Consider the following 14531-nt stretch of genomic DNA (forward strand, 5'->3'; position numbering starts at 1 on the left):
CCTTCTTTAATAACTCATAAGATTGATGACATTCTTCCGTCCAGTGAAACTCGATAAGAAGCTTGTACAATGGACGCGCTATCTCGGCAAAGTTTAAAATAAATCTTCGATAATAACCAGCATGGCCCATAAATCTTTGAACTCCTTTATAGTTCGAAGGTGGTGGAAAATCGGCAATGGCTTTAATCTTACTCTCATCTGTGGATATCCCGTTCTTGGACACTATATGCCCTAGAATGACTCCATGCTTAACCCAAAATTGGCATTTGAAAGGGTTCAATGAGATGCGATAAAATCTGCACCTTTCAAATATTTTTCGTAGATATAACAAATGCTTCTCCCAAGAAGAATAAACACAAAGGTCGTCTAGGAAAGCTTCACAAAACTCCCTTAGAAATTCTTTAAACGCAATGTTTATTAATCGTTGGAATGTAGCAGGGGCATTTGTTAAGCCAAAAGCCATAACACGAAATGCAAACACTCCAAACTCTGTGATAAAAGCAGTTTTAGCTTGGTCCTCTAATGCAACTATGATTTGATTGTAACCAGAGTACCCATCTAAAAAGCTATAAGCTTCCTTGCCCGCAACTCTTTCAAGCACATGTTCTGAATATGGCAAGGGATAATGATCTCTCCTAGTGGCTGCATTAACTTTCTTGAGGTCCACGCACACTCTTAGTTTCCCATTCTTTTTTGGCACAATGACTATTGGAGAAACCCATTCTGAGTGCTCAATAGGGTATATGAATCCACGTTGGATAAGTTTTTCAATCTCCTCTTGTACAATTTTGGCGTACTTAGGATTCATTGGATAGGGTCGTTGCTGGACGGGTTTAGCAGTGTTGATCATGGGAATTGTATGTTGCACCACAGAAGGTGGAATGCCCTTCATGTCATGATATGTCCAAGCAAAGATATCCTTGTATTCCTTGAGGAGCTCCTTAAGTACAGCCTCTTCAGTTTCGGTAAGGTCTTGAGCAATAAAGACTGGTTTAGACTCCTCACCTAGTTCTGCTAATTCTATCGCTTTAACTACCGCTGGACCATCATAGACTCCACTGCTTCCATTGGTAGGTATTCGTTGGGCTTTGTCATACACAACCTTTCGCTCCCCTGTGGTATAAGATTTAAAATGTTCAGGAGCCGTATGTAAGTCAGCAGGCTCTTGTCCTGACGGAGACCTTTCTTTTAGTTCTGCCTCCTTTTGTTGTTGTGCTAACTCTCGGTTTTGACGTCTTCTTATAGTTCGACTCAATTTCGGCTCTGTAACCTCCAATTGAGCGAGGTCAATGGGTCGCGGGCTGCACCACATGACACTCTGGAGATGTTCACCCCAATTGTCTACTAGCTTTCGATGAGCATCACATGCCCCTAGATAGCTAAGCCATTCTACAGTAGATCTTTCCTTGTTTATCCTAGCTCTCACATTTGCTCGATATCATCGTCTCTTATATGACCTTTGTTTCTTGTTAAGGTTTTGATTTTGGTAAATGTTTGAACTTGAATCGCTTGTATCTTCTTCACTCTCATATAAATTACCATAGATGGTCGTACTAGACCTTGAGTGTTCAGTTTCTATACTTGGCTCACTCAATGTTTCTTCAGGTTCTGAATCCATTTCTTCCTGAGATTCCGTTTCCGATGTGTATTGGCTTGAAGCCTTTGAGGAATCATCAGTTTCACTCTCAGGTAGGTGTGCCTCTTTCTTATCATCGGATGTTACATGCGCTACACCTAACATGTTTACTGGTGCAATGTGTGGTATCTCTCCCCCATCTGGTGTTACCCAAGTTGTTCCTCTAGCTCCCCATGTATCTATAGTTACCGCTAGGTGTACCCAATCGACATTGTCTGACTCAACCATTCCGGGTAGGATATCCATATAAGGAGAGTTCTCCCCAATATCCGTGTCTTCGTTACACGTGTAACAATACTGTAATGGAGCTGAGTGAATTGTTGTGTCTGATCGATTATCAATGATGAATTTATTTCCTAGAGGATGCGTTCGACCACTTAAAAGATCAACTCAAATGACAGAGTCTTGGAACTGTAAGTAGACGTGGTTTTTGGACCAGTCATGCACCATTTTTGCTTCCCTCATGAATGGGTGCCCTAAGATCATCTCAAATGACATAGGATGCTTGGAAAAATCCATAACAATGAAAGTCTGCCTTACCTTGTGTCCCAAGACCTTGATCCTGAGATCCTTTAGCATTCCAATAGGCGTAACAATAGATCCATTAGCCATTTTTACCACTACGCTTGTGGCTTCAAGGTGAGGTCGCCCCATAGACTCCCAACAACTCTTTGTCACCATGCTGACTCCCGCACCACCATCAAGGACCCCCTTTACAATTAATCCTTTAGTAGTGATTGGTAGAATAGCATTAGATTCATCACCTTCAAAGTATTGCCCCAACTTGTTAACGGGTACTTCAATTACAGATTCATGTCCCGCTAGGTCAGATGGTGGTGCTAAATGTTCCTCATCATTCATTACCGAGTCAGGTTTGTTCATATGTGCAAACTGTGGTAATCCGGCCTGTAATTCTCCATTGAGGAAGGCTCGAAGAGCTAAGACTAGCTCGGGGTCTTTATATAGTTTGGACATGATGGTGGTTCTAACTTCTGAAGACATGAAATCCATCAATTTGGAAACATTTAATGGCATCTTGTGGGACGTAGGACCCTGACAAGAGAATGGTGAAGATGGAATCTCCACTTCCTCAAGGGGGTCGGGCATTCCCTCATTGAACATTCTCTCTAGTAGGAAAGGTATGTGTTCACTTTCAGATGTCCTACCCTCACTCTCTTCCCAAATGATAATGGGTATAACTAACGGCCTGTAGTTCTTGTGAGGTTGAACTTGTGTGGGAAACACTGTGTCCGACATCTGGATATGTTTGGGTTAAGGTTCTAATGTTCGTTGAGTTTCTTCTACCAAACCCCTCAGTTGTTGGACTCGTTCAATTTCCACTGTTGGGTTTGGATAGGTTCCAATCTTTCTCTTGCAATCCTCATTTTTTGCCTCTTGTGGCTTATCTTGGGGGTTCGCAACTGGGTGGTTTAACTTTGAATACTCTTTTGGTGTTCGTCGTAATTCCCTCTCGTGATCCTCCTCACTGGCTTTTTCCTTTGTAGTAATAGTTTTGGTCTCCGTGGTCTCTATCGAATCTGAGTCATCCTCAAGGTCATTCATATACACGGGATCCTCTCCTGTCCCTATATTAGTCTTTGAACTAGGTTTTGAGCTAGAAGCATTAAGGGATTTCTTTCTTCGTGTTTTCTTCTTTCTCGCTCGGCCAATGGATGCAGCATCTCTCTCTTCGAGGATGTAATTTTGCTTTTGGAGCATCGACCGTGTGAGTGCATTCACTGGTGCTATGTTTATAGTTGGTGGTGTCCCATCAACAATCTCTATTAAGTTCAATGGTGTGATTTTCGGCGCGTTTGGATTGTTAGGACACTGTGCGATCAAATGATCTATGCCACAACGATTACAAATGAGTATTGGCATTGCCAATGCACTCCCTTGACTTGTTTGCATTAGTGCAGCATTCTTTTGCATTCTAATGGGGCACTCAGCTACTCGATGTGGTCCACCACATTCGTAGCACTGAAGAGGTGGTCTCCTGGCAAAACTTTTAATGTTTTGGCCTCTTGCTGCTAGCGCAGTAGCTTGATATACCGGTTTGATTTGTCCCCAATGGTCTTCCATATAGTACATGGGACACTCCTCAAGCATGTCGACTCCATAGGTGATACTAGAGTCTATGTCCTCTTCGCAATCTGCATAAGTACTAGATGACTCGCAACCTATTTGGTTCATAGGTGTAACTCTTGGATGAGGGGGTTGCGGTCCTAGCACTGGAGGTGGCAATGGTGGTTTGGACCACATTTTGGGTTCTAGGGACCATGTGCTGTAATGGCAACTGTTGCTCCATGGATGGGGTAGGCATCAATGCAGGAACTCGAGGTGAGTCTACCCAAGCTATAGGCGGTCTATTTTCCATGATGCGTTTAAGCATTAGGCAATCCTTTGCTTGATGGCCATACCTACCACACGCGTTACAAGTCCCGTTAAACTTTACTCTGAAAGTAGGGCATTCACTCGTAGTATGTGGGCCCAAGCAAATTGAGCACCATTGTTGCTCCCTTCTTGGATACATATGAGTGTTTTGTGGAGCACGATTACCCCTAAGGCTTTCTTGGATGGCCTTGGTGAGATCTGCCAAAGTCATCTCAGATATCGTTTGCTCTTTCACGATTGGCTTTATCTTCATTGGCTCATGCCCTGACGCTTGTGAGCTACTAGACTTCGGCTCGGCGGACACTCTTTCTCCTGCAATCATTAAATTATCCTCCAATTGGATTGCATTCATGGTGACTGCTCCCAAGTAGTGATACCTCTAATGACTAGGCCATTATAGATACTTTCATGTCGTAGTCCCCTAATGAATCTATCGAGCAATTGGTTGTTGTTGAATCGCTCGTTTGGATTGCATCGAGAATTCAAATTCTTTAGGCGACTAATGAAGTCTCTCACGGATTCACCTTCTTCTCGTTGGGCTTTCTGGAGCTGAGAGGCTACACCCCAAAGTACTCCCTCTCGTATGTATTCTTTTAAGAACAGTCTCCTAAGAGTAGAGTAGATCGTTTTCTCTTCTACTCTTAAGGTTCTATACCAATCTCCAGCCTTTCCGCTTAGGGTCAAACTCAAAGCCTTACACTTATGTAGCTCATTGTGCTCTTCCAAGGAATCGCACACATGTTCAAAGACTTCCATATGCTTTCTAGCATCTCCGTCTCCATTGAATTTCTGTGTGAGCTTAGCTACTTGAACTGCCTTGCTCCTAGGCTCTCTATCAGGTGCACTACGCATGTTTTCTGCAATAGAGCGACCGATAGTTTGAGCAAATGCTGCCAAATCTCCTATTTGAGCAGGTATAATGGGTGTATGTGCTCCTGGAACCACATGTGAGATGGGAGTTGGCCTTGGCCTTGGCATACGCGCGGCTCTTGGGTCCCATATTTTGTATGGTGGTGTACCAGACGGTGGTCCAAAGTTTACAGGCGTGGCCCTAGGCATAGGGGGTGCCTGATATGGCATGTTATTATTAAATGGCATGGCTCCACTTGTATAAGAGCTTGGATAATTCCATTGTGGATTGTAAGCTCTTGGAATAATCGGAGGTGTGGGAGCTACATGAGGCTGAGGTACGACAAGTGCACATGATTGATACATACATGTAGGTATAGTTGGGGGCACTGTGCTACTAGGCATCGTCACAGTGTTAACAAATGAACTCCATGGTGTACTTCTTGTCATGCTCACCACTGGGATATGCATGGTAGCCGTAGTGTCATTAAGAGAAAGATGAGCTAGATCTGGGAAGGTAAAGCTGCCACTTGTGGGCTCAGATTGTACCGAGGCTCCTGGCGAAACAACATATGGAGGATCAATGGGGCTCACTGAGGGAGTCTCCATTTGTGATAGGGTTGGTTGGTTGGCCTTTCCCGTATCCAAGAATCTCATTAGGCCTGTTGAAGGCATGTTGATCCCTGTGTTCTGTCTTTCTAACTCGACAATCCTATGGAGGACATCACAGACTTTCTGTTGTTGCTCATCTATGCTAGTAGCACCCGATGTGGATTGTAGAACATCTAACCAACCCACATGATAGGTGTATCCTGTGTACCGATCAGTTAAAGCTTCTGCTTGTAGGTCATACTCCCAATTTTTGTTTAGGAATATCCCATCTAGGCCTGGCGTGCTGGAGGTTTTCCTTGAAGTGGAAGCATTATTGCTCCCCATAGCTTGCCCCTCCGTGACTGCTACCTTGGGAGCACTCGGTTGCTCGGCTGGCATGATTGTTGTCATAGGAGCCTTTGCTTTCAGGGCTCGACTTTGTTCTAGCCCTCGTAGGTTCTCAATTTCCCTCTCCCTTGTTGCTTGCATATAGCGTTCGATCTCTTGTACTTCGGCAAGACTCCTACCATCGGGTAGTAAAACCTCAGAGGGAGATAGTCCTAAAGGATCAGGAGGTGCAGTGGATGGAACATTCACATGCACACTCTCAAGAAGCATAGAGTCTATTTTAGGCATGAATGACGAATTTACTTCCCCACTCCCTTCATTTATTTCATTAACCGCATGTTCGGAGCGAGTAGCTCTACTAAGGGTCTCTTTTAAGCGGCTAAACACGCTGGACCCGGGCCGTGGGTCCATGGCATGCATGTCTTGACTTGAACTATCAGGGTTTGGTGTAGGATACCCCTCCATGACTTCGTAGTCAGAGGAAGAATCACTAGACGCGATATGAGGATCTTGGGTCGCGCTACCTTGAGTCCCGGCCGAAGGTCCAGAACCTAGGGTGGAGGAATAATGGGTGCCCGCGTAAATGGAGGCACTACCAATATGCTCGTGCTCTAACACTCGTCTAGAGCGTAGGTTCATATGAATTCGACACTCTAAGCGCGTTGGTGAGTGCCCGTGAAGGCCGCTCACTTAGTTTTTTTTTTTTTTTTATAATGTGTTTATAACCCAAGTTTTTCGTTATTCTTGGTTATTTTTTGCAACCCAGCCACAAAATATGGCGTCTAATAGCTCAAGACGAGCGTTTTGGTTAAAGAAACGTGCCGTGCTTTACAGCTCCCTATTCGGCTACGTGAAGCCCTCGAAATCCTAAAAATAGTCTTTATAGTCCTCGAAATCCTAAAAATAGTTTTTAAATATAAAAAGGTGTATAAACTATATTTTAAAACTGAGGACTGAGGTCTGGGTTTGGGCTTGAGCTTGGGGAATGATCCCCAGCCCGATTCTTCTTTTTAAAATAATTTTTTTTAAAGAATAAAAAAAAAAAAAAAAGTCGCCGCGGCTGCGTCGCGCGTGCGCGCGCACACACACTTAACCTACACCTAACTTATCTACCTACAGCTAATAGAGATACTGCCACACACACTCTAACACTGTTTACACAGTACTACAGTAGCTAACAGATCTACAAAACTAACCTTACAGAACTAACATTGAACCTTACAGAACTAACATTCCATAGCTAATACCTTAATTCTAACAGTACATTGCTAATACCTTAATTCTAACAGTACATTGCAAAAAAATTGTAACTCCTTCTTTACAGAAAATAAAAAAGACAGTACAGTGTAACAAAAATCTTCTCCACACAACCACACACCTTCCTTCTTCACAAATCCTTCTCCACACAACCACACACCTTCCTTCTTCACAAATCCTTCAATTGAAATTGCATCACAAGAAAGCGTAAAGTGCTTAACCGAGCTTAGCGTAGGGCATTTCCCCGCCAGCGGCGCCAAAAATGTGCGCTCCTTGCCGCACTATCGAAGCAAAGGACTTGCTGATACACCGTGTGCGAGCCACAAATGGCTCCAAGCACACAACAAGCCTAAACTAGCAAGCTCAAGAGAGCAAAGGGTGTGTCACTCACCGCTCTACGCTCGCCTTCGTGGTGGATTCCTCGCCGTGATGAAGAAGAAGCTGCAGTCGTGCCGTGCTCAACCGCCTCGCCGCCGTCGTGCCTTCGTAATGCTCGATCGCACACACACTCTCCCTCTCTCTCTCTCACACACACATACACACACACACACAAGGAGGTGAAGAAGAAGAAGATGGAGATGGAGATGGAGATGGAGCAAGAGCACTCTTCTATTGCACACATGAGAGAATGAATGAATTTTAGGTTTAGTTGGCTTTTATATGAGCTCACCCCATTCACACTTGGGCGCCCATCCTTAGCCAACTAATCCCTTGAATGTCCCAGTTAGAGTGCGCCTCTCATCGGTGGTCACTCTTACCCTTTTCCTATTGGTCCGACAAGCCCGGTACCTGACTCTACCAAATACATATTACACATCCGTCGTAGGTGATGGGGTGTCCGTGAGCCGTGAGGGTTAACACCCCAATAGTGGAGTGAATCGGTGTGGTTAGACCCTCTGAGGTGTGTACCTGCCCCACTACTGACTTGTATAATGCCATGACCCCCCAAATGAGCTCTGTGGGTACTCCCATCTGCTGTAATCTGCGCATCAATCTAGCTCTAGGCACTGTGTCAAATGTTTTGCGGAAATCCACAAAGCTACAATTGATCCGTCTCCCACGCGATCTACCCTCCTCAATGATGGCTCTGAGTGTCAAGATATGGTCAAGAGTAGAAAAACCCCTCCTGAACCCTGCCTGCCCGGCTGCGCGTATCCCCTCTCTCTCTGCCCATCTACTCAGCTGCTGCTCAAGAATAGATGCGTACAACCGTGCCAATGTGTGTCCAATCATGATAGTGCGATAATTCCCAGGCTCCATAGTGTCTCCCGACTTGAAGATAGGTACAATAGTAGATAGGCTCCAAGTATCAGGCAAGCCCTCACACATGGCACGATTAAACATCACTGCTAGAAGCTCTGCTAGTAGATCTTTGGCATGCGTGAAATGCTCAGCCACTAAACCATCGTGATCGTATGCTCTCCTAGTCCTCATCCTGTCAATGGCCTTCCTCACCATCTCCGCGGTGAAAAAAGCACATGTGTGTGGGCATGGATCGGGAGGGTCGGGAAGGGGGGGCTGCTCAGGAATTGTGTACAGAGATGATGCGTACTGGCCCCAGTCCTCTGTAGAAGTGATGGCGGGGGGGGGGGGAGAGTGCTCCTGAAAGAGCCGCCATGCCTCACATGAGTCTTGACTCAAGAATAGCTGATATAGATCCTGCTATAGCCGAGCCAAAAATGCCCTCTTCTTCCACCGCACTAGGCGTCGGAAGTCAATCTGTGACTGTCTGTGAGTGATGTCCCCCAAAAGCACCTCCCTCTGAAGTCTAGCTCTAGTGTCCTGGCATTCCTCATCATACCAACTGTTCTGGGGCATGCTCCCCGAATGGCGTCTCTACTCAGGCTAGGTATGTGGGTATGCCTCTGCTGCCGCATCATGTAGTGTCTGTGTCAATATAGTAGTAAGCTCTTCCAGAGGTCGCCCTGGCTCCTCTGTGCATAGGCATCTGTAGATCCCATCTATGTATACAGAGTCTGTCTCCCGCGTGAAGGTGTAGCGAGTAGGGGCTGCTGTCCGTAGCTTGTGTGCTACACTAAACTGAAAAGAGATGGTCATTGACACAAGAGCATGATCCACTGCCACACCAACAGGTTTGGGTCCAACCGTGAGATGATGATGTCACCATCTCTAGAGAACTCCCATATGTCATCATCCAAAATAGAGAAAGGGGACTGTCCTCTGGGTGGTGCATACATTGACGTGCTCGGGGGAAAGTAGCAAATAACAACGTAAAGATATCTCTGTGTCTCTGCTCTCAGTTTCACCCACATGTACCTAGCTTGCTCATCTCTGCAGGCTATATGTATCAATGGCTTGCAACTCCGAGAGAGAGAGAGAGAGAGAGAGAGAGAGAGAGAGAAAGAGAGTGTGGGAGTGAGTGTGAGTGTAAGATTGGCCAGTGCAAAGTTCTATTAAAGCTTGCTGGTAAGAGCGAGCGGGACCGCCGTAGGCTGGTCACGTGAGCTCGTATAAGTATAACCCACATTCATACAAGTTCTGTAACTCTTGGCTCTGGCGGCTTGCACGTTGTCCATTCACAGCATACGATCACAGGAATTCACGACTTATTTACTCCTCCTTAGCTGATGTATTTTTCCTGCGTCAGAACCTTCTGCTTGAACATTGCAGATCAAATGATGCTACCCCATTGGACTTGTTGGCATTATTGCTTTGTACGCAGGAAAGCATGCTTAAAGCCAATACTGACATCTTCAATACCATTCGTCTGGCAAAACTCCTGCCTTCAACGCCTCCTGCTGGTTCCTTACCGATTGACGACCTTGCATACATTTGGCAACAGTGTACAGCGCAGAGAGACCGCTCAAATATCCACCTTTTACACTCCCACATGTGCCACCATAGCTTGGAAGCTGATACATCAATTGGTAACTCTCTCGTCTCTATGTTGGTTGATGTAGGAAGCCTCCATGATGCACATTGGGTTTTCAACACATTGCCTGTCCGCCATGAATCATCTTGGACCTCTCTTATCTCTGGTTATGTCAAAGCGGACGATCCACATTGTGCCCTTACCCTCTATGACCACATGCAAAACGATAACACCTTATGTCCCTGTGGGACTACATATGTGGCCGCTCTTAAGGCGTGCACACAGCTCAAGACCCTTCAAAAAGGCCGTCAAATCCATGCTCATGTTGCTTCATTGGGATTGTTGGAAAGGGACTCTTTTGTCGGCAGTACCTTGCTTGATATGTATGCCAAGTGTGGCTTTATTGCTAAAGCACAACAAGTGTTTGATGATCTCCCGATACATAATGTTGTCTCGTGGACAGCACTTATTGGAGGATATGTTGAACATGGAGAAGGTAAGGAAGCACTACAGTGTTATCAAGCTATGCAAGATAAAGGTATCTCTCCCAATCGCATCACATTCATTTGTAGTTTGAAAGCCTGTGCAATAACAGGAGATGTGACCAAGGGACAAGAAATACATGCAGAGGTGGAAAGGCAAGGTCTGTCAGGTAAAGATACTGTAATTGGCAACAATTTGGTTTATATGTATGCAAAATTTGGTATGCTTGATACTGCTCAAGAAGTTTTCGACGGGCTTCCAATGAGAAACATAGTTTCATGGACTTCACTGATAGCGGGATATGTTGAACATGGACATGGTGAGGAAGCAGTTTATTGTTTTGATGAAATGAAAGTCAAGGGCATTGAACCCAATGCAATCACAATTAATTGTGTCATAAAAGCATGTTCTAGTATGCGGTTCATCTCCAAGGGCGAAGATATCCATGCAGAGATTGAAAGACAGGGACTTCTGCAAAAGGATATCGCACTCGGAAATGCACTAGTTGACATGTATGCCACATGTGGCCAACTTGCCAAAGCGCACGACGTGTTTACTAGTATTTCAGCTCCAAATGTTATAACATGGACAACCCTAATTTCTGGATGTGCTGAACATGGGTATGCTGAAGAAGCTCTCAAGATTTTTGACCTAATGCAAGCTAAAGATACCCTGCCAAACAGTATCACTTTGATTTGTAGCTTGAAAGCTTGTGGCAGCATTAAAGCAGCTGATAAAGGAAGGGACATACATGTAGAGATAGAGAGACAGGGCTTGTTGGAAAGGGATCATCTTGTGGCAAACGCTTTGATTGACATGTACGCTAAATGTGGGCTGTTTTCCATAGCACAACAAGTTTTTGACAAACTTTCCATTCGAGATGTGATCTCATGGAACACTCTTATATCTGGATACTCTGAACATGGATGTGGAGAGGAAGCGCTTCAGCGTTGTGAGCAGATGCAACTTGAGGGTGCTCTTCCTGATGAAGTCACATTTGTTTCAAGATTTAAAGCATGTGGCCTTTCTGGAGCCATGTCTAAAGGTCTAGAGACACATGTTAAGAGTGTGGAAACTAGACTTTTTCATGAAGATGATATTGCAGGCAGTGTATTAGTTGACATGTATGCTAAGCTTGGTTCTGTAAGCATGGCAAAGCAAGTATTTAGTAAGCTTCCTGTTAGAAACTCTTGGTCATGGACCTCACTTATTGCAGGATATATTGAGCATGGAGATGGTGAAGAAGCTCTAAGGTGTTTCGAGCAGATGCAACTTAGTGCTCTCTCTCCTATGGCCGTTACATTTGTTTATGCTTTGAAAGCTTGCAGCATTATAGGGTCGCTATTGAAGGGCCAAGAAATACATGCTGAGGTTCTCAAATGTGGTTTAACGGAAGATTACCCTACAATCAACAGCTGCTTGTTCTTTATGTACGCCAAGTGTGGCTCCTTGGACAGTGCCCAACAGTTGTTTGACAACAATCTCTCAACTCAAGATGTTGTGTCGTGGAGCGCTCTCATCGAGGGGTATGCTGAACATGAGCTTGGTGAGGAAGCACTCAATTGTCTTCATAGGATGCAGAGTCTGGGCATTGCTCCTAACGCTATCACGCTTGTTTCGTGTTTGAAAGCTTGTGTATGCATAGGTGCCGTCGACAAAGGCCGCGAAATACATTCTGAGATTGAAAGACAAGGACTTGTTGAACAATCTGAGGTGCTGGGCAACTCTTTAATCAGTATGTATGCAAAGTGTGGCTTACTCATCATAGCAAGGCAGGTTTTTGACAGGCTTCCAGTCCGCGATGTGGTGTCATGGACCACACTCATGGCAGGGTATGCACAGCTTGGACAAAGTGAGAATGCTTTCTGGGCTTTTAGTGAGATGACAAGAGCAGGAATCAAGCCTAGTTCAGTAAGTTTTGTAGTTGTACTTAGCGCATGCAATCGTAGAGGCTTGCACGATATAAGCCAAACATATTACGAGTCCATGAGCGAAGATCATGGGCTTATTCCAACCAAAGTGCACTATTCATGCATGCTTGATCTTTTCAATCGTGCAGGTCAATTGGACAAGGCTATAACAACGCTTCAAAAGCCTCCTGTCGGTTCAAACCTTGTGGTATGCCGCAGTATATTGAGTGCCTGTCAACATTGGGGCATGTTGGAGCTTGCAAACAAGGCCTTTGAGCATGTTTTGCATCTGGACAACAAGGACTCAGCTTCCTATGTATTAATGTCTCGTATCTATGCAGGTGCAAGCTCTCAAAGAGACTCCTCTGCTTTAATTTCTAGCAGTAATGCAGTGGCTGCAGACTGAAAAAGACGAGCAAGGTGATATGATTAGTGTATAGATCAAATCTGCTGTTTTTGAAGAGTTGTGAGCTTTAAAATTAGGAGGCTGAGGGAAAGCCTGTTGCTGTAATGTAGACGGAGATGCCTGCTACAGTCCAAGGTTTTACTATGGCCCAAAGATGCTAGACAAGGACCAGGGAAGCTTAGCATGAGCGGCAGTAGGAGTTGGGAGCCTGTGGCAACTGCTCGTCCTGGGTTGGTAAGGGAATTCTGTTGTCAGTAGATTCTAGTCGGGCCAATGGAACTGTAAATAGCAGAATTCTGTGAATCATTGAGTCTAGAGTGCCCTTACCATGAGGGCATGGCTGGGCCCTGGCTGGTGTCCACATTCCTTCAATCTGTCCTCATTATGCCACACACGAGCCATTGAAAATGCGGGAATCATGATTAACCTTGTGGCTTTAACCAGCGAGTGATATGTTTCCATTGAGATCGCACCCATCAATTGCTCATGAAAGTTTAATTGCTCTTCATAAAGGATCGTGTGTCTGTGTAAGAGACAAACATACATTCGGACACCAAGAAGACGGCGGGTCCCCACCCCACCCAATGTCAGGTGCAACGGAATTGAAATGGTGAAGATTTAGTTTTACACTTCCAAAAAATCCAACTTTTTTCCTTGCGCTAGTGAATGCTTTGTGCTTCAACGAATGTTCCTTTTACTTTCCCTTGAAGAGAGGGACTGAGAGAATGCAATAGAGATGTGTAGAGGGAGAGAGAAAGAGAGAGAAGAGAAGAGCGACACTCGATGGGGTCCCAACCAACCCTCTCAAGGCCCCCTCACACCGTTACCGATGTGGTATTTGCTTTAGATTGCGTAAATGGAATGTATACACAATGCGATATCTCAATGTAGACTCTACTGACTCGATGACGACAAATCATCGCGGTAACTCCTCAGGAAGAGGCACCTCCGGGCTGATTTAATGCACCTTGGATCCTTCTTGATGGGGGATTGTGGATGGCCGCCAAGGGGTTGATTTGCACTCTCGATGTGAGAGGAATGAAGGGCTGAAAATGCAGATCTCGACAATGCCGATGATGGATAGCAGTGGAGCACTCGATGCCGGCGAGGGAATGGTTGAGGGGAGGTTCGATGGGCTACCGAAGTACCAAACCACAACAAGAAACACACTAGCACAGAATCTGAGCCGATCCGTCGCGAGGAAGCAGGCTGAAATCTGAAAACTCTGGCTGATCTTTTTTGAATCTGAAAATGCTGCTGTGGAGCAAAAACGCTGCCCTGTCATGCTGGCTGATCTGGATGCTAGGGCTGATTGCTGAAAATGCTGGCAGAATGGCTGTCTTTTGCAAAACGCTGGCTGTTTGGGCAGGCTGAAAATGCTAGGCTAATTGTTGCTTCCCTTGAGCGCTTTCTCAACTTACTGCAAACGCTAGCAAATGCTCAGCATTTATAGGCTGTTTTTGTAGGGATAAACTAATTAAGAGGCTTAGGTAGGGCAGCTCTCCACCATGTTTCCTAGCAAAATAAATTATAAATGATTTATTTTAATAAACTAGAACGGGGTTTAAAATTGGGTTCAAATGTGCACATCTACCGATCCGAGAATCCGATTGACGCGCGGGTTGGCATGTCGGATTTCTCTAACCTAAAACTACATGCACGTCATGTTAGATGCCCATTGTAGTGTAATAACATCTATCTAAACGCGTATACAAACCATTTATGCAAGAGGATCCAAAACTGAAAAACTTAATCTAATGGATTCGTTTGGATATGCAAGTCTTGCGAACACGCTCACAAAATTGCTTGTACTAATCCTCCTAA

At 45.0% G+C, this 14531-nt stretch overlaps 1 protein-coding gene across 1 annotated transcript; it reads left to right on the top strand.

The window, feature by feature from the left end:
• The first annotated feature begins 9478 nt into the window (after positions 1-9478).
• LOC147430865 (pentatricopeptide repeat-containing protein At2g33680-like) lies at positions 9479-14105 on the top strand. Its single transcript, XM_086493406.1, has one exon. It carries the CDS (start codon positions 9765-9767, stop codon positions 12705-12707), a length of 2943 nt encoding a protein of 980 aa, XP_086349532.1. The 5' UTR covers positions 9479-9764; the 3' UTR covers positions 12708-14105.
• Positions 14106-14531: the final 426 nt, after the last annotated feature.

The sequence above is a fragment of the Adiantum capillus-veneris genome, chromosome 21 (genome assembly GCF_014529385.1).
Source record: "Adiantum capillus-veneris isolate H3 chromosome 21, ASM1452938v2, whole genome shotgun sequence".
NCBI lineage: Eukaryota > Viridiplantae > Streptophyta > Polypodiopsida > Polypodiales > Pteridaceae > Adiantum > Adiantum capillus-veneris.